The 26,773-nt window shown below is 49.2% G+C and overlaps 2 protein-coding genes across 3 annotated transcripts in view; both read left to right on the top strand.

The window, feature by feature from the left end:
* LOC119458471 (3-oxoacyl-[acyl-carrier-protein] reductase FabG) overlaps nt 1-26,773 on the top strand; it is a 463,543-nt gene that overhangs the window by 272,570 nt on the left and 164,200 nt on the right. The window lies entirely within an intron of this gene.
* Nucleotides 1-26,773, top strand: part of LOC125946981 (cytochrome P450 2C8-like) — a 96,671-nt gene that overhangs the window by 6,920 nt on the left and 62,978 nt on the right. Inside the window, exon 2 of the mRNA XM_049671237.1 lies at nt 15,983-16,107. Within this exon, the coding sequence (XP_049527194.1) occupies nt 15,983-16,107 (125 nt within the window). The remainder of the gene's footprint in view (nt 1-15,982; nt 16,108-26,773) is intronic.

The following is a 26,773-nucleotide window of genomic DNA, read 5'->3' as shown; positions in this document are numbered from 1 at the left end:
GGGGCGAGGGGGGGGGGTCCCTCCGCGGCACCTTGCGCAAGCCTCCGGCGTTGTTTGCCGCCGTGGTGTTGTTTTGGGGTCTTGTATTTGCCGAGCTGCCGTTACTCGCCAACGTTTCAATCCTATTCATAAGAGCCCGTATTTGGGCGTTCTGTTCCTGGATCTGAGCGTTTTGGCGCTCTATGATCCTCTTAAGCTCTGTCACTTCGCTGCTGTCCTTTTGCGGATTCGTTTGTAAGTTAAGGGGTTGGGAGGGGGGGAGGGGTGGGAATTCAGTGTCGCTGGTTCGAGCGACGGGAGACCTGTTTGTCCAGCCCACCTTTTTCTCGGCGATCCCTCGGCGTCCGGTTGACTCACTCCGGGACCTCCAACTGGCCCTGGAGCTCGAACTGGCCCGGGAACACGAACGGCGGTTGCCTCCGCCGTTGCCGCCCCCGGATGGTGTCTTTGATCGGGAGCGACTCTGGCGGCCATTTCCCTTGCCACTGTTGTTGCTGCTGCTGCGGACCGGCGTTTGTGACCGGCCCCATTGTTTGGAAGCGCTACGGCGGGGTCCGCCAGCAGGACCTCTCTTGTCTTGGTTCATTCTCCCGGCGTCTTCTTCCTCCGCTCGGCGCCGTGCCCAGCGCCGCCGGCGGATGACGTAGGGCATCTTGAAGCGGGCTCTGCAGGCCTTGGTCGCGGTCAGGTGATTGCCTCCGCACAGGCCCCACTTCGGGACACATCCGTGGTCTTCGGCGGAGTTGGCGATTCCGCACCCTCGGCAGATCGTGTTCGAAGGATCCGGGCACACATCCATTCTGTGGCCCACTCTTCCGCACGCATAGCATACGTCGATTTGTTTTCTGTGCAACGTGCACTCCGTGAGCAGGTTGCCATATTTCATGTAATTGGGTACTTTGTGCCCTTCAAAAGCAATGACGACTAATCGGGTCTTACCGATTCGGTTTGCCTGTAGGGCCGTTGGGTTATGCTTGTCCACAACATTGTCCTGAATCTCCTGGGCCGTATCCTCGAGCGGGATGCCCCTTATGACGCCCTTCACCGTGCCGTGGGGGGCCGCTTCGTAGGTACTTCGTGCGCCGTGCCGCGTATGTCGATCCTTCCTACGGCAGCGTATCGATCGGCGTGTTCTCTCTTGGAGGTGCTCACCACGACAATATTCTGCTGGAGGTTGAGGCACACGACGTCTTCACTTGCTTCATTAGCGGGGATCTGTGCCGCCGCCGCAATTGCACGACTTAGTTCAACGCGGGTCACTTCGCTCACGTGGAGCCCACATCGTGGTCGTAACACGATCTTTATGTCGCCGCGCGGCAAGTCTGGCATGCGCGCGCCCTTCAACAATTTGCCCTTGTTTACACGTTTCGCCCTTGAGTGACGTGTATCGCTGCCAGGGGCGCCACCGCCGAGGTTGTTGCTCCGGCTGTTGACATCAGCCGTGGCCTTGGCGCCATCTTGGCTCGTTTGAAGTACGGGATTTAGACCTAGCTTGCCCATGCCTTTTTGCCTGACTCTCTCGCCAGCAGTTTTCCAGCCTTGCGCTCTTGTGCACTGGTCCGGCGAAATTTCGATGCCGTCCACCTCTACACGCATAGCGGTAGTCATTTTGGGTGAATGCTCACTTGCGTAATCACCAATGGTTCGATGTTCCGCTGGTGGCTTCACCGAGGCTCGGGCTGGGCCTACCGCTCCCCCAGCCAAGGCCGAAGTCGACGTTAGGCCCAGCGGCGGGCGCTCCTCTCGGGCACAAAAGAGTCCTCTAAATTAGGAAAAAGCGGTCCCCTACCTCGGAATTTGGGTTCCCGGTAGTCCACACAACTTCATGCATCCGGTCGACGCACTTTCATTAAGGTGCGACTCAAAAGACACCGCAGTTCAAGAAAGAAAATACGGAGCCGAGGTGAGATGCGTCCGCCTGCTCCGCCGGTAACTTCTTCCTCCTTTTTGTACAGGAACCTTTCAGGTACATAGTAGCTGCTTGTTGCAATAGAACGGGCTGAAGTGAAGAGTGGCTCCAATTTGCTGTCTGTCCGTTGTTCTGCTTTGAACGCATTGATATCAGTAAAGCGGGTGTCACAGAGGCAAAGAGATTATCAAAATCGTCTGCGTCGCAGTCCGTCGTGGTAAGCGGCATACGGGAAATACGGGCAATACAGTCTGCGCCAGCATGTTTTCGGCCACTTTTGTATGACACAGTGAAGTTATATCCCTGCAACCGCAAAGCCCAGCGCGCAAGGCGACCACAAGGGTCGCGAAGGTTCACGAGCCAGCACAGGGAATGGTGGTCTGTGATGACTAGGAATGGGCGTCCGTACAAGTAAGAGCGGCATCGCTGAACCGCAAAGATTACAGCGAGGCATTCTTGCTCTGTCACCAAGTAATTGCGTTCAGGTTTGCTTAATGAGCGGCTTGCATAAGCAATGACGTGCTGACCATCGTCATAGCGTGGGACCAAGACGGCACCCAGACCAACGTCACTAGCATCTGTGTGGATTTCTGTCGGCGCAGTAGGATTGAAGTGGCGATGGATAGGTCGGGAGGTCAGCAGGAACTTCAACTGACGAAAGGCAGAATCGCACTCGGGTGTCCACTCAAACCGTGCGTCATTATGTAGCATATTTGTCAGAGGATAGGCGACGTCAGCAAAACCAGGAATGAATCGGCGAAAGTAAGAGCAAAGACCCGGAAAACTACGAAGTTGCTTCACTGACTGCGGTGCACTGAATGCCGCAACAGCTGCCATCTTGAGAGGATCAGGCCGGATACCGTCTTTGTCAACCAGATGACCCAGTACAAGGGTTTGACGGTCACCAAAGTTACATTTCTTGGAGTTCAAAACGAGGCCAGCGTTTTTGAAGCAGTCGAGGACAATAGCCAGGCGCGTATTGTGCTCAATGAGTGTGCGTCCGAATATAACAACGTCTTCAAGATAGCACATACAGATGTTCCACTTTAACCTACGCAGAATGGTGTCCATGAACCTTTCTAAGGTTGCTGGAGCATTGCACAACCCAAATGGCATCACATTGAATTCGAATAATCCATGCGGGGTTATGAAGGCTCTTTTCGCCTTGTCTGCGGGGTGCGTCGGGATTTGCCAATATCCTGAGCGTAGGTCCACTGAAGGAAAGTAAGAGACCGAATGAAGGCAGTCAATTGCATCATCAATCCGGGGCAGTGGATAGACATCCTTCTTAGTCACGGCGTTTAATTTTCGATAATCTACGCAACATCTCCAGTTACCGTCTTTCTTTCTGACGAGTATGACCGGAGCTGCCCAAGGACTCTTATATTATCCAATTTTTCATCATGTCGCTCACTTCTTCCCCGATTATCTTGCGCTCGTTGGGCGAAACGCGATAAGGCGGATAGGGGATCTGCGCGCTTGATCGGGCGCGCAGATCCCCTATCGACAGTATGGCGTGTTCCAGACTGCAATGTCAAACACTCACAGATGCTTAGAAAGCGTATCCAGCAAGGTATGGCGCTCCCTTTTGCTGAGCGACTTGTTTATCATGGACAGAAGCTTTTTGGCCTCGACGTGGCGAAGGTCAGCAGGTTCACACGGCGGCTCTGTTAGTACGGCGACGGACGAAGATGTGTATTATGTAAAATAGGCGAATTTCAAGCCGTCTGGAAACAAGACGGGTTCTGCTGAGCAGTTGGTCGTCCACAAGCCAGCACGCCTGTTGCCGATGGATACCACACAATGAGGGACAAAAACGTTCTTCCTCACACAATTTAGATGCATTGGCGCTACGGAGGCATCGAAACTGCCTGGAACTTCATCGTGACATACAACCGGCACGCCCACAGAGGTGGACGCAGGCAACAGTATCGCAGATACACAAAGTTCACCTTGACTGCAAGTGTTCTCTAAGAGCCCGGACGAAACATGGCCATCGACGAAAACTTGCCCCGTGCGACAATCGACGGTCGCACCACACTGTCACAAAAAGTTGATGCCCAAGATCACTTCGTGCGTCGATCGGGGAATAACTACAAATTCCGTCGCGAGAACTCCACCAGCCAAGGAGACTTCTGAAGTGCACACACAAACAGGGCGTAACGACTCGCCGCTCACTCCACAAAACGTTGCAGCCTGGTCCTACTGAAATACAACTTCGCGCCCAAGTACATTCACTTTGTTCTTAATCATAGCAACTGCACGGGGAATTTCTGTCGATAGCACGTGTCGAGCGATCTCACCGCCATCGGCCGCGCTAGCCAGTTTTCCGGTTGCGAAGACGAGGTAGAGCGGCGCACTGGCGATGTAGATTGACGTAAACGAGGTGCACGAGCGGATGGTGGTGGCGTCAAACTCCTGTCAGTTGCCGGCGAGCGGCTCCGAAACCTTCTCTGCCAGTAATCGTTGCCGGGAAGAGCGCCAGCTGACCAAGGGGTTTGTACGGCAGTTGTGTTGTCCTCAAAGGAAGTGTGGTCTTTGCTGAAAACTTGGATCGACCATTCCACGTTGTTGGACGATGATTGCAAAACCTCGCTATGTGGCCCGCGACACCGCATTGGAAACACACCGGCAGATGTCGCAAATTTTGATGTTCCTCCATGTAGTCACGCATGTTGCTGTCGACTGCATATCCAGCAGGTGGGTCACATTCATCATGGTTTGGCATCGGCCGCCGGGAGGCGTGTGTGCGGCGAGGGCGTTGGTCGTAGTCATGATCATGATAGCTCATGGTCCCTCTCGTTTGTGGGGTAGACCTATACTCAACGGTCACTGCGTCAACCATCGATTGCCATGCGGTCGAAACGGCCGTGTTTCTCATCTCGTGTGGTGAGTGCGCACCAGTGATGCCGGTGTGCGACGGTACATCTCTTCCCGATGGAGCAACTCTTCGCGAACAATCTGCCGTATTGTGGATGAAAGGTCAACACATGAGCTCGGCTCTACACTTACCACCGTTGTGACATTAGCCAGGCGACCAAACTTCGGTATAATCCGTCGCATCTTGAGCGTCTCAAAGGTCCGGCAGTCACGAATGATTTCAGGCACGGATTCCAAGCTTTCTGTGCCGATCTAAAAATTGTAGACGTCTTCAGCTACTCCATTGAACAAATGTCCAACTTTGTCATCTTCAGACATTTGGGAGTTCGCTATTTTACACAGTTTTAGCACTTCTTCAATATAAGTCGTACAGGTTTCGCCCGGAACCAGAGCCCTTTGCGAAAGCGTGTGTTCAGCGCGTTTCTTTTTTGCACTAGAGTCTCCAAAACAAGCTCTTAGCTCTTCGACGAAAAGCTCCCATGAAGTGAGCGTGTCTTCGTGATTCTCATACCAGATGAACGCTGTGTCGGTAAGGGAAAACACAACATTTGAGAACTGTGCGGTCGACTTCCAACCATGAGACCGAGTTCGTGAGCCACTCATCGGCATGTTCACCGGCTTTTCCTCCGAAAGTGAGTGGCACCCGGTAGTATTGCCACGGAACACCAGTGCTGGCCTTGAAGCCGCGTCAGAGCCGTCGGGAATCTGGCAGGCGTATTCAGGCATGCCAGATGAGGGTGGGCGATGTCCGGCAAGTCGGCGGCTTTGGCGAAGTTGTAGAAGCTCCGTGGTTACGGGGTGCACCCCGCACCGTCCACCAATTGGTTACAAGCACGGGGAAAAGGGGTTAATTTAGGCGTGCGAGAGCAGAAACAGCAGGCCACGAACAGCAGGAATGGCCGCTGCACAGTCATCGTTTTCCTCTTCCTTCCTCCTTTTGATCCACACGTCCCTTTTACACGCTTGGACGCTACAATGTCTTAACACACATGATCACAATATATATATATATATATATATATATATATATTGTGAGCGCAATGTTTGCATCTCATCGTCCCCATTTGTACACATTATTACCACCGTGAGCCACGATGTTTTGTCGTCGGGGCTCAGCATCCGGTCTTATAAAAAACGAAAGTATGCGATTTTGCCTGTTAAAACCAAGATCTGATCATGAGGCACGACGTAGTGGGGGACTCCGCAATAATTTGAACCACCTTGGGTTCTTTAACGTGTGCCTAAATCTAAGTAAACAGGTGTTTTTCGCAATTCGCCCATATCGAAATGCGGCCGTCGTGGCCGGTATTCGATACGCGACCTCGTGCTTAGCAGCCCAACACCATAGCCACTAAGCAACCACGGCGGGTTCTCTTCGAGAATAAAGAGAGATACAAGCTTTAATGATATGCTGGAGATGATACTCTGGCGGTTCGCCTGACATGCGGGTGCCGGGTGATTATGATATATACTGTGATGAACACTTACCAGCACATACAGTATACATATGCACTATATTGATATTTACAAAGTTTTCTTAAGTCTCGTGGCCCGCAGGAACGTCAGCGGCGCTTTCATGGCGCGCAACCGGGATGTGGTGCTTTGCCATGGGGTGAAAATGTGCCGCAATTCCAAGGTCGAGTCCCGTTGCACGTGTATTGCCACATTCAAAGACTGTCTCTTTGACGCGTAGCGGCAGCAGTCGCACAGAACATGTTGCAGGTCTTCAGTGGTGTTACATTCAGGGCACACTAGCGTGTCCGTCAGTTGAACCTTGCACCTGAAGTAGGTCGTGTCGGCCACGTTGAGTCTGATGCCGTGTAGGCATGTTAGGTCTTCTCTATTGAGGCGTCGCGGGATGTAAAAGTCACACGATGGATCAATTTTGTATAGGGGTGCGTACTATTGGCTTGTCAAGGGGGATCGCTGGAAACGCCAAGCGTGTGCATATACCTGTGTCATCGCGTCTTTTCAAGGGAAAGGTACTTGGACCATTTCACTCGAAGAGTCGTGTACAGCTTTGGCAGCATGGTCAGATTGAACGTTGCCTTGTAGTCCGCGGTAGGCTGGTAACCACTGTAGAACAGCGCTGTGATGCACTTGGCAGCCTTATTGCATTTGCGTTTATTTCTATGACGAGTTGTTCCAGCGTTTGTATTGACTTCAGACACTGGAGTGCCACTCTAGAGTCGGTGAAGATGACCCAAGACCCACCTGTCGGGTCTGTAATGTAAATAAAAGCTGCCCGCATTTCACCTAGGTCAGTGGCTGTTGCTGAAATGCGGTGACTAAGAGTGGCACAGATGGTAACACTCACAGACGGGATCCACACACCAATGGCAGATGATGTAGACGTAACGGAGCCATCAGTGTAAATATGATGGTGAGCCCTCTATGTGGTGTTAATATGCTCTATAGCAAAATATGTCAGCGCAGGACTGGAAGTATTTCTCTTGGTCTTGAACGTACACTTAAATATGACAATTGACCACGAAGAAAATTTCTCAGTGGCTCTGTCGGCATAGAAGGGCTTTGATAACCCGCCGGGTGCAAGCTCCGCAAGACAGGACCGCTCTCCGAACAAGCGGATGACACAGCACCTTCGCAGCAGAGCACACATGGACTCAAACAAACTCCTGCTGCAGAAGCGCTGGAATTGATAGGCGTCTGGATTCTGCAAGAGTTCCTACATTTGATGGTTTTTTTTCGGTAGGCTGAGGCACATCCGCGGGGCTTTTGCTTGCGCACCAGTGAATGCTTTTATGTTTGACTGGAAATACCCTGTAGATTAGGAAGGCTGTATTGTAGGAGATCTTCACAGAGAGCTCTATACATTCATGGCAGAGCAATTCCGGAGCAGCCCCCTGGGTTGCTTGATCGCACACCGAAAATGCTCACGTAGGACACGCTTCTCGATCGCCAAGTCGTCTCATCGTTTCTCTCTGGAGCTCCGCTTGGGTCGTCGCATCACCCTAACGCTTTCTGCAATGGTCATTCAAGAACCAGCCTTTGGAACTGACGCCGCCGTCTTTGCGTCACCTTCTTCCGTATGGACCATCACCAGCCGTCAGCGCGACCCTCAAGTGTTCGCTGCCTTACGCGGGGAAGACTAGCTCGGGAACTACAATAGAGTCAGCGATTACAATAGGTGGGGCCATTCTCATAAACTCCGCAACGTCGGTTTCTACCTATCAGACGCCGCTAAAACTTGGTTCTTGAACCACCAGCCCGAAGTCCCTGATTTGAGCACTTTCACGCAAAACGTTTTTGCTATTTTTGGCATTTCTGCTATTCGCACTAAAATTGCGCTAAAGAAGCTCGAACAGAGTGTTCCACTTTCCGGAGAATCGTACACGTCTTACATTGATGTACTCGTTCTGTGCATGTGTGTAAGCTTCACTATGTCAGAAAGCGACCGCGTTCCACACATCATCAAAGCTGTCAGCACTAATGGCTTCAACGCTCTGCCTACAGAGAACCCTACGATCGTGATGATATCATCACCATGTACCAGCGCCTTCACGAACTGCAATTTGTTCGATTTCACGCATACACGTATGGCGGTCGTCTCCCTGAAGCTACGGACCTGCGCACTTTGATCCGCACTATTTTACGTGAGCAACTCCACGCGAAAACCTCTTCCTGTGCTTGTAGCTTGCACGCGATCATTAAGACAGCGCTCGCGTCTACTCCCCGTGCCATATGTTCTGACGCTACCGACGCTCCTGCAGTAACATATGCTGACGTGGCCCGCGATGTCTCCACTTACAACCATGTTTGTGACTACACCATCTGCACACACACTCGTGGCTTCAGTATTGGCACTGGTCCGTGCTTTACCATACTACTCTGCTTGGCACCCTACCCGTCCTCTTTGTTTGTAGGTGTTCGCGTCCAAGTTCTTATTGACGCCTGTGCCACCACTTCTCATTATTCATGTTGATTTATGCTCCCGTCTACGAAAAGCCACCACGCCATACTGCAGCGCTCCTTTGCGTGGAGCAAACGATGCCAGAATTCACTCGATCGTGCAATGTACTGCACGTGTCTCTATTGATGGCATCCGTCATCGGGTATTATTTCCGGTGCTACGTGATTGTACTCACAAACTAATTTACAGATTTCCTGTCGTCCACCTCCGCGTTATTGAGTGACACTACCGCTTCCTATCCTTTACCGACACCAGCCACCAATGCCATTCAACAGATAATGAGCATAGCCGTCTTGTAGCAGCCACAAATTAAGTACTTTGGCCTCGTACAGAACACGTCATCGCCGTTCGTTCCACCGATATTCTACATGGTGACGTATTCTAGAGGAATTGGTATCTCATCTAGAGGTATTGTTTTCTTTTCCAGTCTTCTTCGTTTCTCGGATTAGTGTGCAATGCTGACTGCATGGAAAAACTAGTACTCCCGACCCTTTCATTGTTGCCCCGTGGATCAACTATAACATGCGCTACTGATACTCAACCCGTTGTCCTCGTTGCTCTTACTGTTGCAACGACAGAGTTAACTTCGCCTCCTGTGGGCTCTTCCTCTCTTCTGAGAAGTTCTATAAGCTGAGACCTTTCTCCCACTCGGTCTGGAAGATACTCGATTTCTTGGAAAAAAATAAGGTGCCTTGTTCCACCTTCATTCAGCCGCTCTCGGTAAGACGCCTGTCGCCACTCATCACTTTCACTGCGATCTCTCACGCACCATTCAGCGCCGTCAATATAGAGTGTCTCTTGCCGAGCGCAAGATTATAAAAAAATGTGTCTGACATGATAGAACAGAATACGCCCTTTTTCCCGTCTCTGGCCTTCTCCAGTGGTTCTTGCACAGAAAAAGGATGGCTCAGTACGATTTTGCGTCGACTACCACGCCCTCAACAAAGGCACTCGCAAAGGCGTTTAGTCCCTGCCATGAGTTAATCACGTATTGGACTCGCTGCATGCTACGGACTGCTTCTCCAGTCATGATCTTCGATCTGACTACTGACGAATACTAATGCACGAATCGACATAGAGAAAACGCCATTTGCCACTGCGGACGGCCTCTGCGAATTCAACGTGATGCCTTTAGGACTGTGCAACGTGCCTACCACATTCGAGTGCGTGATAGGCAGTGTCTTGCAAGGCGTCTTCAGTCTACGTTACAATTTTATGGCGTGTAAGAAGTGTCAGAGGCTCCGCAATTCTATAGAATCCCTCGACGAAGCGCCTATAATACGCGCAAAAACCAAGGATGCGTTGGACAGCCTTCTTTTCTGTGGGTGGTGAAAACTCGGCGACGGCAGCTGAGTTGTGGGCGTCTGGCCGGAAGCCTTTAGGACCAACGACATGGCAAAGAAATTTGAGCTCTTGGAACCCAAAGTAGCATTTTTTTCAGGCTTGATGGTGAGGTTGGCAGTACGGATTGCAGCGCGGATGCTCTCAAGTCGTGCGAGGTGCTCGAGAACACGACGAAGTCATCCAAGTATACGAGGCAGGTTTGCCATTTGAGTTCAGCAATCACGGTATCCATCATCCGCTGAAAGGTGGCAGGTTCGGGACAGAGACCGAAGGGGAGAACTTTGAACTCATAAAGCCCGTCAGGTGTCACAACGCTGTTTTTTCACGATCCTGTTCATCAACTTGCCAATACCTGGATTAAAGATCCAACGAAGAAAAAAACTTTGCATGTTGTAGACGATCCAATGCATCGTCGATGCGTGGCAATGTATAGACATCGCGCTTGGTGATACCGTTTAACTTTCTGTAATCTACACAGAAGCGTAATGTGTTGTCTCTCTTTCTGGCTAACACTAGAGTGGAGGCTCACGTGCTTGTGGACGGCTGGATCACGCCGTCTTGGAGCATCCTGCTGCTTGATCGCTTCCCTTTACACTGGAGACACTCTGTATATAAGGATGCTGTCGAACAGGGCATGCTGACTCGTCCGTAATACTGTGGCGCTTTGTGATAGACGTGCGCCGTACTTTGCACGACTTTGAAAAACAGTCGGCAAATTCATTCACAAGACTATGTAGACGGTGTTTCTGATGGTCTGGCAGAGCAACGTTAACGTGATTGGTTGTTTTATGCCGATTGCTCCGATTGTTTTTTTACTCCAATTTTTACTCCTATTGCTGAGACGATTCGATTTCCAATGTGCCAATATCAGTAACGTCAATGATGTCGCGAAGAAAGCCAATTGTTGTTCCTTGCGGTATATGCCGATACTCGTTGCTAAAGTTTGCTAGCAAAACGACTGAACGTTTGTTTCGCACCTGAAGAATTCCTCTGGCTATGCAAACGTTGCGTTCAAGAAGCAGGGGAATGTTTGCCTCAGCAATTGCTTCGGCGTCGACCTCCATTTCGCATCGGACAACGGTAAGCACGCTGCTCTTGGGTGGCAACGTGACGTGATCATTAGCTACACGAAGCGCGATGTCATGGTCGTTGTCATTACTGTTCGCTTTGGCTTGCGTAGTAGCGAAGCTGAACGTAGACTCTTGCAGGTAGATGATAGTACCGTTCGCCTGAAGGAAATCAATGCCGACTATAAGGTCCTTTGAACAATCAGGAAGAACGACGAAGTCGCCGACGTATGGGAAGCGTTGAATGTTGACTCGTGCCATGCACCGGCCCACTGGAGTTATGAGGTGCCCTCCTGCAGTACGAATCTGAGTCCCGGGTTATTGTGTCGAAACTTCGTTCAGTATACGCGCGAGATTCTGGCTCATAACAGACGTGTCCACACCCGCGTCGATTAACGCCATGACCTCGTGGTCATCTATGTTAACTGGTATGTCGCAAGGTACCGACACCGAACTGCACTGCTTGCCCTGCGTCTCAATTTCGTCATATTCGTAGTGGAGGATCTTCAGCGTTCGCAATGTCGGCGACATCACCTCCGCAGGTCGCTGGACTCACTTTTCCCGAGTGGTAGGGCTGGGTGAGCGATTCCTTGTTACGCTCGGCCTGAAGAGGAGGCTGCAAGACCTGTTTCGGGCTGGTGACGGTGACCGGGGCTCACGGAATTGTGGGGCAAACGAAGTCCTATCGTCCGCAAGGTAGGCTTCAATCTACAGGGGGCGGTCGCCATTGCGCGGGCACGGCGCATTAACTGACAATCCATGGAGCCCAGCTCGGCGGTAACGACATGTCCTGTAGAGGTGGTCGGCTTCACCGCTTTGAAAACAGAAGGACCTCCAGTCTGCAGTGCGCCATACGTCGCTCTTGCGGGGTGGTCGGACTTCAGCCATGAAAGACGTGTGGCGAGGCCTGAAGTCGCCAGTTGCTTGTTCAACGGCGCTAACACCATGAAAGTCCGGGATGTCGCTCACACCGTGAAAAATCGGCGACAACGTACTTCGCGCAGCTTCCGCATACGATATGCAAGGCTGTGGCTGCCATACCTCGTGCTGTAGTGTCTCGCTTCGATCTGGGACTTGAACTGCCTGCCTGATTTCCTCCCGGACAACCTCAGCCAGAGCAAGTCGCGTTACTGATGCCGGAGTCACCTGAAGCTTTTGGAGCTCTTCTCGAATAACAACCCTTATGAGCTCCCGTAGATGTCGGTATTGTCAAAGGGTGCAGCGAGAGAGTCACGCGATAGGGTAGACAGGTCGCGGTTGTACTGCTTTGTTCGCTGCGGCAGTGCCTTTTCCATTGATATAGCTTCAGCGAGAAACAGTGCAATGGTCTTTGGTGGGTTGCGTATCAGGCCACCGAATAACTCTTGCTTGACACCGCGCATTATGTTCCTGAACTTCTTTTCTTCCGGCATGGACCGATCCGCGCGTCGCAAAAGTCGGCACATATCTTCAACAAACATTGCTACGCTTTTGTTCGGCCGCTGTACTCTCGCCTGAATTGCAGATTCAGCTCACTCCTTGCGATCGAGGCTTGCATATGTGCTGATTAGTTGCCGTCGGAATTCGTCCTAAGTCAATAGGGCCGCATCACGATTCTCAAACCATGTACGCGCATAGTCCTCGAGCGCAAAGTAGGGGTTGCGTAGCTTGCACTCCGGAGCCCAGCAGTTGTATTCGGTGACACGCTCAAAGTGATCGAGTCAGTCTTCAACATCCTCTATAGTGTCCCGATGGAAGGATTTGGGGATTCGCGGCTTGTTAAGCACGACCTCGGTCGGTGCGGCTGAGGAAGAAGACACTGATGTACTCACTCTTCTGACGCGGTAGCGTAGAGGCTCATGCTGCGGTGGTAGTCCTTGAAGTCGATGGCTTGTCCGTAAGTGAACGGGAGTCAGCATGACCGGACTTCCTGCTGGGCTTGAAGAAGGGGTTCGATCTGGGAGCGGTAGCCTGTACCCCGTACCTCCACCAGAAAAATGTAACGTAGGCTGAAGACGGAGGCTTGGAAATAGACGCGTCCTTATAATGATGGGCCAGAAGAAGAACGAGCAGGTTACGCGCTTCATTTTCTTTCATGGCGCCGACCTTTGCGCGCGCCGTCCCGCCATGCGGAAGCCCCACCACTGTGTCAATATAGTTATAGGGCGAGCGAAGTGCGCGCGAACTGCGTAGATTTCTAAAGTTCTCGCGGAGAAGGACAATCTCCGGGATTGCGACTTGCACGTCGCGCTCTGCCAGGCTTGCCGGTGAAAATTTATTGCGATATCAATTATATGGACACTCCAAGCGCATTTTTGCCGTCGCCGTCGCCGTAGTCGACGTCGTCGCTGTGAAGTTTTGTATAAAGTGCAACGGTGATAAAATCGTCGCCGCGCGCCGTGCGTTGTATGTGCGAGTGCAAGCGTGCGAGTGTCAGCCGGCAACCGCAGCTTAATATCGCGCACGCGAGAGAGGATGGCGGCCACAAGCGCACGGTTTTCGTTCACGCGCGAGGCACGGGGAGTAGGCGATGGAGACAGGAAGGGGGGGGGGTGCTTCCGCTTTCCCGGCTGCTGCCCACGAAGCTATCTTGAAAGCGATCTGCGACGCGGCCGAAGTGTGCGCCCGCGGGGACCTCATCTTGAAAGCGATCTGCGACGCGGCCGAAGTGTGCGCCCGCGGGGACCTCATCTTCAAAGCGATCTGTGATGAGCCAAATTGCATTCGCCGAGAGCCGGTAGCTTCGTATGCGCTGCGTTTTCAACGTTTAGTTCACTTTGAAGCAAGAGCCAGCGCGAAGGTCAATTTGCTCGCAGCAGCTGGCGCGCTTTCTCACTCCAGCGTTTTCTAGAGCTCTCGCGGCCATCGAGCGCGATGGTCCTGATGTTTACCTGTGCGCGCCTGACACCGTGCTTGTTTATTTAGTTAGTTATTGAACATTTACAACTTTATACGGCCGATACAACTGCTATGCTTACTTTGTATAGCTGTCTATACGAGGCCTTACAAGACATGACCAGGGAGGATATATCATGCTCGAAAAGCTTGCGGCCCTTTATACGCAATGCCTCACGCCTTCACGTGTACCAGAGAACTGGAAGAACGCCAACATTATACTAATCCATAAGGATAGAGCCGTTAAAGAATTGAAGAATTATACACCCGTTAGGCCTGCTTTCAGTGTTAGATAATATATTTTATAAAATAATTTAAGAAAATATAATATCAGATAATTTCGAATAGAATTAGGGCAACACTTGACTTAAGTCACCCAAGAGACCAGGCTGGCTTCAGCAAGGTATACTCTACGATGGATCATATCCATGTCATCAATCAGGTAATCCAGAAATCGGCGGAGTAAAATCAACCTCTGTATATGGCTTTCACAGACTATAAAAAGCCATTCGATTCAGTAGAGATACCATCAGTCATAGAGGCATTGCGTAATCAAGTAGTACAGGAGGCATACGTGAATATCTTGGCAAACATCTACAAAGATTCCACAGCTACCTTTGCTCTCCACAAGAAAACTAGGAAGTTACCTATACAGAAAGGGGTAAGGCAAGCAGGTAAAATCTCTCCAATGCTATTCACTGCATGCTTAGAAGAAATATTTAAGATCTTAGACTGGGAAGGCTTAGGGGTGAGGACCAAGGGCGAATATATCAGCAACCTTCGGTTTGCAGATGTCATTGTCCTCTGCAGCAACAAGGGAACGAATTACAACAAATGATCGAGGACCTTAACCGACAAAGTGTAAGAGTGGCCTTGAATATAAGAGTGACGTTGAATAGAAAACAAAGGTAATGTTCAATGCCCTGGAAATGTAATAATTCAGGATTGCCAGTCAGCCTCTACAGTCTGTGAAGGAGTACGTTTATCTAGGTTAATTAGTCACTGGGCACTCTGATCATGAGAACGAAATTTACACAAGATTAAAACTGGGTTGGAATGCATACGGCAGGCATTACCAAATCCTTAGTGGGAGCTTACCACTGTCGAAAGAAAAGTGTACGATCATTGTATTCTACCGGTGCTAACATATGGGGAAGAAATTTCGAGGTTAACAAAGAAGCTCGAGAACAAGTTAAGGACCGCACAAAGAGCGATGAAAGGAAAAATGTTAGGCCTAACGTTAAGAGACAAAAAGAGAGCGATGTGGATCATAGGGCAAACGGGGACAGGCGAAATTCTAGTTGACATTAAGAAGAAAAAATTGAGCGGGACAGGCCACGTAATGCGTAGGATGGATAACCGGTGGACCAATGTGTGTTACAGAATTGATACCAAGAGAAGAGAAGCGCAATGTGGTGATCGCAGTTTAAATATTTTATCCGTGATTTCAATAAAGTGCGAGGTAATGCTTACGTATTTTTTCTCGCAATAACCACGTAATCGCCCAAGAATTTATCTTCAAATTAGTCAAGACAACACCTCATTGTCCACTATTGACAGCAGGTATTGTTTCTTTCAACAACAAGATCACAAATTCTCTTCAACTCAGCATGCCTATAGGCTAACGTTTTTCATGGAAGACATTCTAGACTGTCATCGATCTGTTATCAACTTCAGAAGCAGATTTTGTGAGCTGGTACTTGGAGAAATGTAGTAAGCGATTGGGGAGCCTGCTATTTCTATCATTCACCACTTGCACCCAAATCAGACTTGCTTGTATCTCTACGTGTAAGGAAATCATGAAAGAAAATACATGTATTTGCTTGGATACTCAAAGAACCCTCTGAAGCCAAAGAACCCAACTCGCCTTAACTGAACGTTTTAGCGCAGCTTCAAGCTTTTCATATCTACAAAGAAATCTAGAAAACTAACGCCATATTGACATAGACCGGCTCGTATCCTTCTCTTCTCCGGCAGATTGAAACTGAACTTTACGGATGTGGTTGTGCTGAGCGATGTCCGGAGTATCAAGGCATTCTGTAAAAATAGCGATGGACTGTATCGGCCTGGTTGTTTTATTGTCGGTCGCGACTACAACAAAGGTAAGAGGATACATGATTTGTAGTGCGAAAGTATTTTTTTCAGCGTTAGAGTGGCTTTTAGGAACAGAATACGCTTTAAATTGTCTGAAGTCTGTATGAGGCATAATACTCTAAACAATGCTGCCAGAACACCGCTTACATTTACTATCGACGCTAATAAGACAATCTTTCAACGAATGTAGCAAAATTGCGTTCTCCTGATGTCACGTTTATTTAAAATCTGCAGTGGGAATTATGAGACTTCATTTGCTTCGGCTACATGCGCCTTATACTCTCTTCGGAATCAACTCGCTTTGCTATGGCACAATCTTACCAAGGTCGCCCATGACGGCACTGCAAAGACTGCATGACGATGATGCAGTGACGACGGTGAAGTCAGCAAGACGGATTGAAGTCGATGGAACGACAAAGGCGGCGTGATGACGCCAAAAATTCGTCAATGAGATGGCGATTCTGAGATGATGACAATGGTATAACGGCTACAGTGTGACGATGTCGCTATAAGCACAATAAGATGACGACGCAGGTATGACACGTATGGTGATGATGGCGTGACAAAAACGATATGACAACCTGACAATCAAGCTGGAATAGCGGTGATGGCCCGGCCAGAACAGCATGACGACGACATGACAAGAGATGCATGACAAAGACAGTCCGATGATGACGTAATGACGACGATTGCATGAGAACGGTGGCATAACCAGGACTGACAGTGACAGCATAATTGTAAAAGAATGACGTCGATGAAAGGACGAAGGCGGTATGACGATAATGGGATAACAATTCTAAAGTGATTACGATGGTTAAACGACCGCTTAATTAACGACAGAATGGCAAAAATGGTGTGATCACGTCTGTGTCACGAATATGGTGTAATGGCGACGGTATCGCGAGAGTCACATGGCAAAGTTTTAATGACAACAATCGAACAACCCCAACAACATCACGAAGGTGGTCTGACAACAAATGCATTACGACGACCGTATGACGACGGTGTGAGACCAACAGCATGACGACGAGTGTATGGCGACCCCGCCATGGATACGACTGTATGTCTACGATTGCGTGAGGACGATTGGCGTGACGATAGCGGTATGGCGAGAGTCCAATGACGAAGCTGGAGTGACCATGAAGGAACGACCACGATGGCGTCTGACGATTGTATGATACGAGTATGACGTTTGTATGATGACGCCGACATGGCGAAAGGCGGATGATAGATAGATAATTTCTTAGCAAAGATAAAAAAAGCAGAATGGACACAAAGGCACTGCGCTTTCAATCGTCCTCAAAGGTGTTCGTAAACGAACACCTCACACGGTATGGCAAACGACTTCTTGGTGCTGCAGTAGAAAGGAAGAAGGAATTGAGATGGCGGTTCGTATACATGGACGGCAGGCGGCAAGGTGTTTGTACGCAAGGACGAAAACTCGCCAGCTGTTCGAATCGCCAGTACGGAAGATGTTGATAAGATGACAACGTGAGCGCCATGGCTTACTTTTCTTTGTTCTACAGTTAGTTTCACCGTATGAACTGCACATATTATGATATCCAGTTGTTCAATAAACTAGTGCCCCATACCAGTAAATTGCTAAAAATGTTTCACCTAAACGTGCGGAGCATAAAAACAGAGCACAAACTGAATTGCTTATTCGGGTCAATCGCGAACAATTTTGATATCCCATTGTATTGTGAAACATGGCTTACTGTGAATGATACCCCCCCCCCCCCCGTACTGTGAATATGACACATACCGTGGGTTAGTAAGAACAAAGTGCAGAGGAGGTGGCATGGCTGTCTATGTTAAACAGTGCCTTGTACACGAGATAATTCCAGAATTTTCACTTGTAACGAATCATGTAGAATGTGTAATGGTACGCTTAGAATATGTCACAGTTGTGGTTATGCATCGTCCACCGTTGGGAAACAAACTGACGTTCTTTTATTTCCTTGAACAGGTACTACATTTCCTGAGCCATTCATCCTCCCCTTTATCATAATGGGTGACGTAAATATAAATATGTTGGCGGACAACATATCCAGACAGTTTGCTGGTCTAATCAATTCGTTCATGTGCACAAACGTAATCTCGGAACCCACGAGGCTAACGCCGAAAACAGCTACCTTGCTTGACATATGCATAACCAATGTACACCAAACTGACTCCCTTGCAGGACTGTTATCCGCTGAGTTAAGTGATCATCTGCCTGTATTTTGTTTCATTCCTTACGCGCACAAACGAGGGGAAGGAGGAAAAAAGCTCAGATTCGTAGTTTCCACGCAAGCGCTTTAGAAAATTTCCATGCTCAGATCTTATCAACAGACTGGTCATGTGTATTTGAAAACAAAGATGGAAGTTCCGCATACGAATTGTTCTTTCATAAAATGATTACGTGCTGCGACCAAGCGTTTCCGTTGAAATTGTGCAATCAGAGGAGCAATAGAATAGGAAAACCTTAGATAAATGCTGCTTTGTTAAAAATAACACGAAAAAACAAAGTGTATCACTTGTTTGTAAAATGAAGGAGTGCGCACTTCTTCACCGATTTCAAAAAATACAGAAATAAGGTCACCGGTGAATTAAAGCAATCAAAAATTAAGGGCTATGAATGGTTATTTCCTAAAATAAAAAATGACCCTAGGAAAGTCTGGAATGAAGTTAGAGACTTAACAGCCACTGGCGTGTGGACAGGCAGAGAAGCAGCAGCTGCTCTGAATGAATATTTCGTCTCCAGTACCAAGCTTCCCGAAAGGGGGAAACCCATGGCCACATCTATAGTGAACAAATTCAGTCTTACTAACTCAGTGATACTTACACCTGTCAAACCTGCTGAAGTTGTGCAACTACAGTTTAAAGTAAAAAACAACGTCTCTGCTGGGTATGATGATGTGAAACCAGTACCAATGAAGTATATTGCGGATATAATTGCACCTGTCATTGTTCACATCATAAACAGAATGTTTGAAAGCGGCATATTTCCTGATTGTCTAAAAATAGCACGTGTATGTCCTATTTACAAAGGAGGTGATAAACATTTAGTGACAAATTTCCAGCCGATATCTGTCTCACCTGTTTTATCAAAGGTGTTCGAGAGTGCCCTGAGTGTTAAACTACAAACATTCTTCAGTAGATACAAGGTAATCAGTGACTTGCAGTATGGATACCAAAAAAAATCTTGCGAAGCAGCTCTTCTCAATATCAAACATAACATAATAACAAATATTGAAAATGGAATGTATACATTAGGTTTACTTGTAGACCTTACGAAAGCCTTTGATTCTGTATGCCACAGTTTATTAATTAGCAAATTGGAACAGTACGGCGTACGAGGTATCGTATTGGAACTTTTACGACATTACTAAACCAATCGCTATCAATACGTCAGTATAAATAATGATGTTTCATCGTACACTGAAATCATAAAGGGTGTTCCACAAGGATCAATACTTGGACCTCTTTTCTTTATAATATATATTAATGATCTGTGTGACATCCCCGAGTCTCCTGATTTAGTTATGTATGCAGATGATGCTAACATATTCTTTAAAGCTGCTACTATGACAGAGCTTGAATTGAAAGTTCACAATTATCTCTTGTTGGTTACAACAGAATAAGCTACAAATGAATTCTTCCAAAACAAAATATATGACACTTGCTCCTACTAATAAACCACGTAACTACAATGCAGCTATTATTTTTGAAGATAGGTGGATAGAGAAGGTAAATATCAAACATTTCTCAGAGTGTGGTTCCAAGATGATTTGGCCTGGAACATGCACATCGACAAACTTGCTATGGAACTAAGCAGGACTGTTGGTTGCTTATACAATCTTAGTACTCGGTTCCTCCATGGTTGAAAGGTTCATTGTACTACGCACTCTTTTATTCTAGATTAACCTACTGCATTTTAATTTGGGGCACTACTTCGCAAAAAATATAATAAATTGATAGTACTGCAAAAAAGAGTCTTACGTACATTCGAGGGATAATATGGCCTTGTACAAAACTTTCGAACCACACCATTTTTTATAAAACATTCAATGTTAAAGGAAAACCAGGTGTATTATTACAAGTTGCTGCAATACATTATACAAAACAAGTCACAGTACATCCTGAATGTACCCACCAATCCACACTACAGCCTTCGACAACATAACATGAGAACACCAAAAATAAGAACTAATTACGGAAAACAACTAGTCAGTTACCAGGCACTTTCACTACTAAATCGCCTACGTGATATTGAAGATAAAATTATGGAATGTTCGAATAAATCACACAAAGCTTTTCTCATTCTGAACAGTATTGAGTTTGTCTGATCAGAACCGCAGTATAAATTGCCACTGTTGTTTGTTTTGCTTTCAGGTTGTAGTTGGTCTGAAACAAAATGTATCGTACTTTGTGTATTCTGTCGGTTATTCAGAAATACTTGTAGACATGTTCTGTTTCACGAAAATAGTATTCTGTCTCGCGACACTCCAGTTGATTTCGGTATGTCTGTATGATACACGTTGCTGCGTACGGCCTGCGTGGGAGCTGTTGTGGGAGCAGGAGCCTTTGTCAGGCCACATGACCTTTAGCTTCTGCTTCTTTTCTATTGTAAACGGGAGAAATAAACTCATTCATTCATTCATATTTCAGTTGGAAGAAGACAGAGAGGTCGGTGAGCTAGCACGCTCTTGCCTGCTACTCTGCACAGGGGTAGGGGGAACGGGGGGACATAACGATGTGACGAGGGATGATGGTGACATAGAAAGCGGGGTGGACGATGGTGAAAGCAAGTTATGTTGATAAACATTCAGAGGTGTGATTCATGAAGCCACCACAGGGTTCCAGACCTTGTCTGTGTTCACTAGTTCAAACAAACCTTCAGATAAAGGCGTCAACATGAAGCTGGTCAGTGGGCTTCTCCAAAGGCAGAAGCACAGGTGCCAAGCTGAAGCTTTACAAAATGTAAAGAACTGCGATAAGCGGCTCCAGTACGCCGAGCACCTGCAGGGCACTTTAGCGGCAGAATTCTCGAAACCGCAGAGAATCGCACGCACTGACTCAGCATTTTCCGGACTTTTTCCTTGTGATTATCTTTTTTATTCATTTATTTTATTACCAACAGCGCCTTAACAGGCATTACAGTGGGGGAGGGTATACACAAAAAATATTAAAAAATACATACAGTGTCAGTCACACAACCAATAAAATAACCACTAATCAAAATCAGTCACAAAAATACACATGTCATTGGAACAAACTTGAACGCGGTTATGCTAACATAGAAAAAAAAAACATTATTAGACATAACAGAGGCAATGTTTGACGGCAATTGGTTTTATTCGCGGATTGTTCTAGGAAAGAAAGACAATCGAAATAAATCAGTCTTGCATGCAATTTCCCGTACCTTGAACATATGATCAACTCGGTCTGAGACTAAGTGAGGTGCAAGGAAATGTTTTGCATTTTCAATCCCGACACAACCATGGTAAACGGCATGAAATAATTTCAATCGCATCTTATGTCTACGATTATCTAAATGCTCCCAATTCAGTGTTTCTTTTATACTTTCCGCCCCAGTAGTCCTGCAGTAATCGTAATAACAGTAATAGTCCTGCCCAATAGTCCTCCTTCGTCTGCATGCTTGCCTGTTGTGTCACCGGTTCTCGTGGCCGAATCATTCTTGCCTTCTCGGCGCAGAAGACCGCTAAGCCCGCTCTCAAGGCCGTGGATCTAGAGGGCAGCAGAGGCCATTCTGTATATGTATTAGCCGGCGGAGACGAATACTTGCGGTGTGCCCCCGCCGACCTTGAATTATCTGTAGGTGGGGTTACAGACCTCGGTGCAGGCACAGGCAGAGGTGGTCATGGCGCCTGCGCCCCTCTATGGAGTTCTTCTGAAGTAGCTTGGTGGCGCTTCCTTCGCGAGTGTTGTGCCCTTTGGCGAATAGATTGAGCAGCCTCTCTACGGGAAGTTTTGTCTTTTGCCATTTTCCGAAGAATAGGAGCTACTTGTTGCATCTTCGGGCATTTCTTCGACGTCGCTTCATGAGAACCAGGACAGTTGCGACATTTAAATGAAGACGCATTGAAGTCGGCCGTATTATGTTGTCCGCCGCAACGGCGTTGAGCTCCTCCAGGAATCGAGCTGGTCAGTACTTCCAAAGGCACGTCGTCCCAAAATGAGCTATGGAGCAAATGACTGACCTTGTTCAGGGGGTCGTGCGATCGCCTTCTTGCTCATCTTTGATGAAATCACTGCCTTGAAAATGGCAATAACATAAAAAACTGCATAATAGCGAGCGGCCCAGAGCACCGGTGAGTCCTGGGCACGTCTTTCTCTTCCTCGCCAGCTAGAATGACTCAGCATAACTACGACGACATCAATCACCGCTGCCTAGTAGCCCAGGCTGTTAGACAACTTCTGCCACTGGGTAGGCGCAGAAGGCATGGCGACGACGACTTCTTCTTCCTGGGGTTTTACGTGCCGAAACCAGTTCTGATTATGAGGCACGCCGTTGTTCAGGGCTACGGATTAATTTTGACCACCTGGAGTTCTTTAACGTGCACTACAAAGCGACATGACGAGAGTCAGATGACGTATGACGACTATGCAATGGCCACGACGTGATCATGAACACGAGTGCATACCTAGTGACCGAAGGTGCTAGAAAACTTGAGCCACAGGGTTGGCGTCTACACGGTATACAATGACACATTGACCCACGTTTGCGGGAAAGAGGTTGGGCGCGGAATAAGACACACACAGAAATACTGCAAACTGGGTAATGTTCGTGAAGAATGGTGATCGCATTAGAAACCTTTCAACAGCGAGACTGTTTAAGCCTGCGGTAATTTGTGGTTTGTATCAAGAAACTAACATCATCAGCAATAAAGCATGAAATAAAAGAAAAATATATTTCGTACCGAGGTGGGATGCGAACCCGCGTACCAACTGTCCCAAGACGAGCGACGTACCCACTAGGCTATACAGCCACACTTGCAGAGAATGCATTTATGCGAACCATGTGATTGTGTTACAGCGTCGTCATCTTCGTCCACAGCTGGCGCATTCGCACACGCTCGTGCCAATGCTTTGCGAGGTGAAGGAGAGATTTTGCGCGCTATGCTCGGGAGAGAGATAAAGAAAATGAGATCGATAGAGAGAGACAGAGACGCATTTACGGAGCGGGTCTGCGGGAAGGCGTTCTCGGCATTGCAATGCGGCGTTGGTGTTGCAAGCTGCGCTATGGAATGCGCAGTGACGGCCGTAAGTGCGAGAGAGAGAGAGAGACGCATTCACGGAGCGGGTCTGCTAGAACGCGCTGCTTTCCATAGCCTTTTAGATTTTGTGGAATTAAAAGGGATCACCGCCCATCGCTAAGCGCTCGCCCCCAGCAGGCCACCGCCTCCATCTCCAGTCTCCTCCATCATCGGATGAGGCTCTTGCTGCTTCTCCTTCTCTTCCCTTCCTTTCAACATCTTTATCTCCTTGTTTCCCTTCCCCTGACGCTGCGCCATGCTCCCTATTGGGCAGAAGAAATAAGCGTCATTTTTTCTTCAATAAAATCACTTCTACTTGTCGGCATGGCAACGCAGTGTCAGCATTGGAACGCGGTGTCGGTGTTGCAAGCTGCGTATAGGGACTGGGGTTAGGTCCACTATAACTATGTGCGAGTCGGTGAGCGAAAGTACAAGGAACCGTTCAGGCCGATGGCAGGAGCAGAAGAAACTATATTTTCTTCAGTTTTGCTAACCTCCCAGCACGCAGCACGAGAAACAAGGCACATGCGTATGCACATCCATCTGAGCGCGTCAAAAATAACAGGCGGCCGATGGAGGTGACAATGGCCGTTAGAGGGCTCCCCTCCCCCCCCCCCCCCCCACCTTTTAGGAGAAGCGCTGCGAGGCACGGGCGCCCAAGAAACGGCCTTTGCAGTCGGGTGGTGGGGTAAATCCTTTGCTTCCGCGATTGGAAAGTGGTCTAAAGCGCATAATGCTGGCGAGGTCGCAAGGTAGGCGGGTTTGACTCCATCGATCGCCACGACTTCTGCACTTCCGTTGAGCTCGATAGTGACAGTTTTTTCTGTCCTGCTGAGCACCTTGAAAGGGCTGTCGTAGGGAGGTGGCAGGGATGGTCGGATGCCTTCTCGCCGGACGAAAACGTGCCTCGCTGTAGGCATGTCCTTGGCTTACAAAAACGCCAGTCGACTATGCATCCCGGCTAGGGCACGGACGCAGGCATGAAAGTAGGAAGCGGAGCTGTTGAACGCAACTGTCTCGATCGGGCGTGGCGACAGTAGCTGATGCGAAAAATTCACCAGGCATACGCAACGTTCTGCCATAGACCAGCTCCGCAGATGTGCAGCGGAGGTCCTCCTTGTAAGACGAGCGCACGCCAACCAGGACGAGAGGAAGATCTTTAGCCCAAGAAGTGCGAGCCTGGCGAGCCATTAAGGCGGCTCTGAGTGGACGATGAAGGTGTTCGACCATTCCATTGGCCGATGGGTGGTACGCGGTAGTATGGACATGGCGGACGCCAAGCAGCCACGTGAGTTTGCGGAAGAGATCGCATTCAAACTGTCGGCTGCGATCGGTGGTAACAATGCTGGGGCACCCGAAGCGTGAGATCCAGCCACCGACAAACGCTGAAACTACGGTAAGTGCAATCACGTCGGTGAGAGGAATAAAGCCCGAATGTTGTTACAATTGCAGTCTCGGCGATATCCGCTGGCTCAAGCGGAATGAGGTGGTAGGCCTTTACCAAATCTATCTTGCGATTATCACCGTTCCCGCTAGGTTGGCAGAGAAGTCGGGAATGTGGGGGAGGGGATAGCGATCAGGGACGGTGCGCGTGTTGAGGGCACGGTAGTCGCCGCAAGGGCGCCACTCCCCAGGGTCACGATTGGGAAGCATGTGGAGAGCTGAGGACCAACTGCTCCATGAAGGACGGATGATGCCCAGTTGCAGCATGTGGTCGAATTCTCTTTTGGCGATGGCAAGGCGGTCTCCAGCGAGGCGTCTGGGTCGGCAAAACACTGGAGGGCCAGTAGCGACAACGTGATGTGTGATGTTGTGACCTACTGGCAGCTCGAGGTTCGAAGGTTTCGCGATAGCTGGGAAGTCTCACAGAATGGAGGCATACATAGATTTTGGAACCTGAGGCGCTGCTCCAGTGGTTAATGTCGTAGGTGCGAGGATGCCTTGTATAGACATACTGGTCGTCTTGTCGACGAGTTGATGAGCGCGGAGATCAACACTGAGGGCGAAGTGGGTCATAAAATCAACACCAAATGTGGCCATGCGTACGTCTGCAACGACGAATACCCAACGGAAGGTGCGTCGGAGACCCAAGTCGATGGTAAGAGAGCGCTGACCATATGTGTTTATAGCAGAGCTGTTAGCTGCTTGAAGGGGCGCAGTTTCCTGATAGCTCTGCCGGTCTAGTCGAAACGCAAGGAACGACACTGACATCTGCACCTGTGTCCACGAGAAATCGATGTCGGGCAATCCTGTCCGCGAGGTAGAACAGGCGGCTTGTCGTATGGCAACAGTCACTGGCCGCCATCAGTGGCTCTGCAGTATGCTTCCCTGCCAGCCCCAAACGGAGCGGCACGGATGTGCGCTGGCACCGAAGTTGCTGTAGTATTAGCAGTATACGTGACGACGAGGGCTTGAACGGGAGTTAGACCTAGTAGGCGATCTGGAACGGGAATCGCGGTCTCGTCGACGATGGTGGGAGGGTGGCCGTACTGCAATAACAGTCTCGGCAAGGTCATCGATAAGTTGCTCAAGGCGAGACTGGTGGTATTCGAGTTGCGACAGCAGAATAGTAGATGCTATCACCACAGTACGTCGTGCTGAATGGTCAACGACGCGATTGGCCAGCTCCGCCAGCTTTTCGAGGGAGAGGTCTTCTGGTGTATTAACCAAGGCAATAACCACATTCTGTGGCAGGCGCTGAAGGAACAGTTCTCGCGGATGCGGGCTGTTTGCGTCCAGTCTACTGTCATTGAGAAGCTGCCACGTGCGACGTAGAAGTTCCGATGGTAGCCGGTCGCCGAGAATCTCTTCGTTGGGAAGCTACTGAAGACGCCTGCGCACAGGCACAGATGCGGGGTGCAGCACCGTCGTTTTAAAGTGGCTATGGGGGGTGGTTTCGTGGGACGCGTCCACAACGTTGTACAACTCGGCAACCACCTCCGTTGAAAGCGCGGAGACAGCGTGGTAGAATTTCGCTTGTAGGGAAGTAATGCGCCGAAGGGTGAAGATGGCCTCCACATGTCTAAACCGGGCGGCAGGATTCTGTGGCCAGAACGATGGCACGTGAATCTTCACCGCGGCAATGGCCTCTGCGCCGATCACTGGTCTGTCGTTCGTGGTCCCTTCCATGATGTGGTGCTCGCCTTGTGACGTCCGGGTCACCACGCATAACAATGCGTGAGTCGGCGATCAAAAGAACAAGGAATCGTTCAGGCCGATGGCAGGAGCAGAAGAAACTATATTTTCTCCTTGTATTTTTCTAACCTCGCAGCACGCAGCACGAGGCACATGCGCATGCATATGCACCTGAGCGCGCCATAAATAAAAGGCGGCCGATGAAGCTGATCATGGCCGCTAGACTGCGCTTTGCAACGCGCAGTGAGCCTCCTGCTTGCATGAAGAGGATGCTGGT

This window comes from Dermacentor silvarum, chromosome 7 (assembly GCF_013339745.2).
Source record: "Dermacentor silvarum isolate Dsil-2018 chromosome 7, BIME_Dsil_1.4, whole genome shotgun sequence".
Classification (NCBI taxonomy): domain Eukaryota; kingdom Metazoa; phylum Arthropoda; class Arachnida; order Ixodida; family Ixodidae; genus Dermacentor; species Dermacentor silvarum.
Note: the sequence above shows the minus strand (reverse complement) of the source record. Positions and strands in the feature narration are given on the sequence as shown.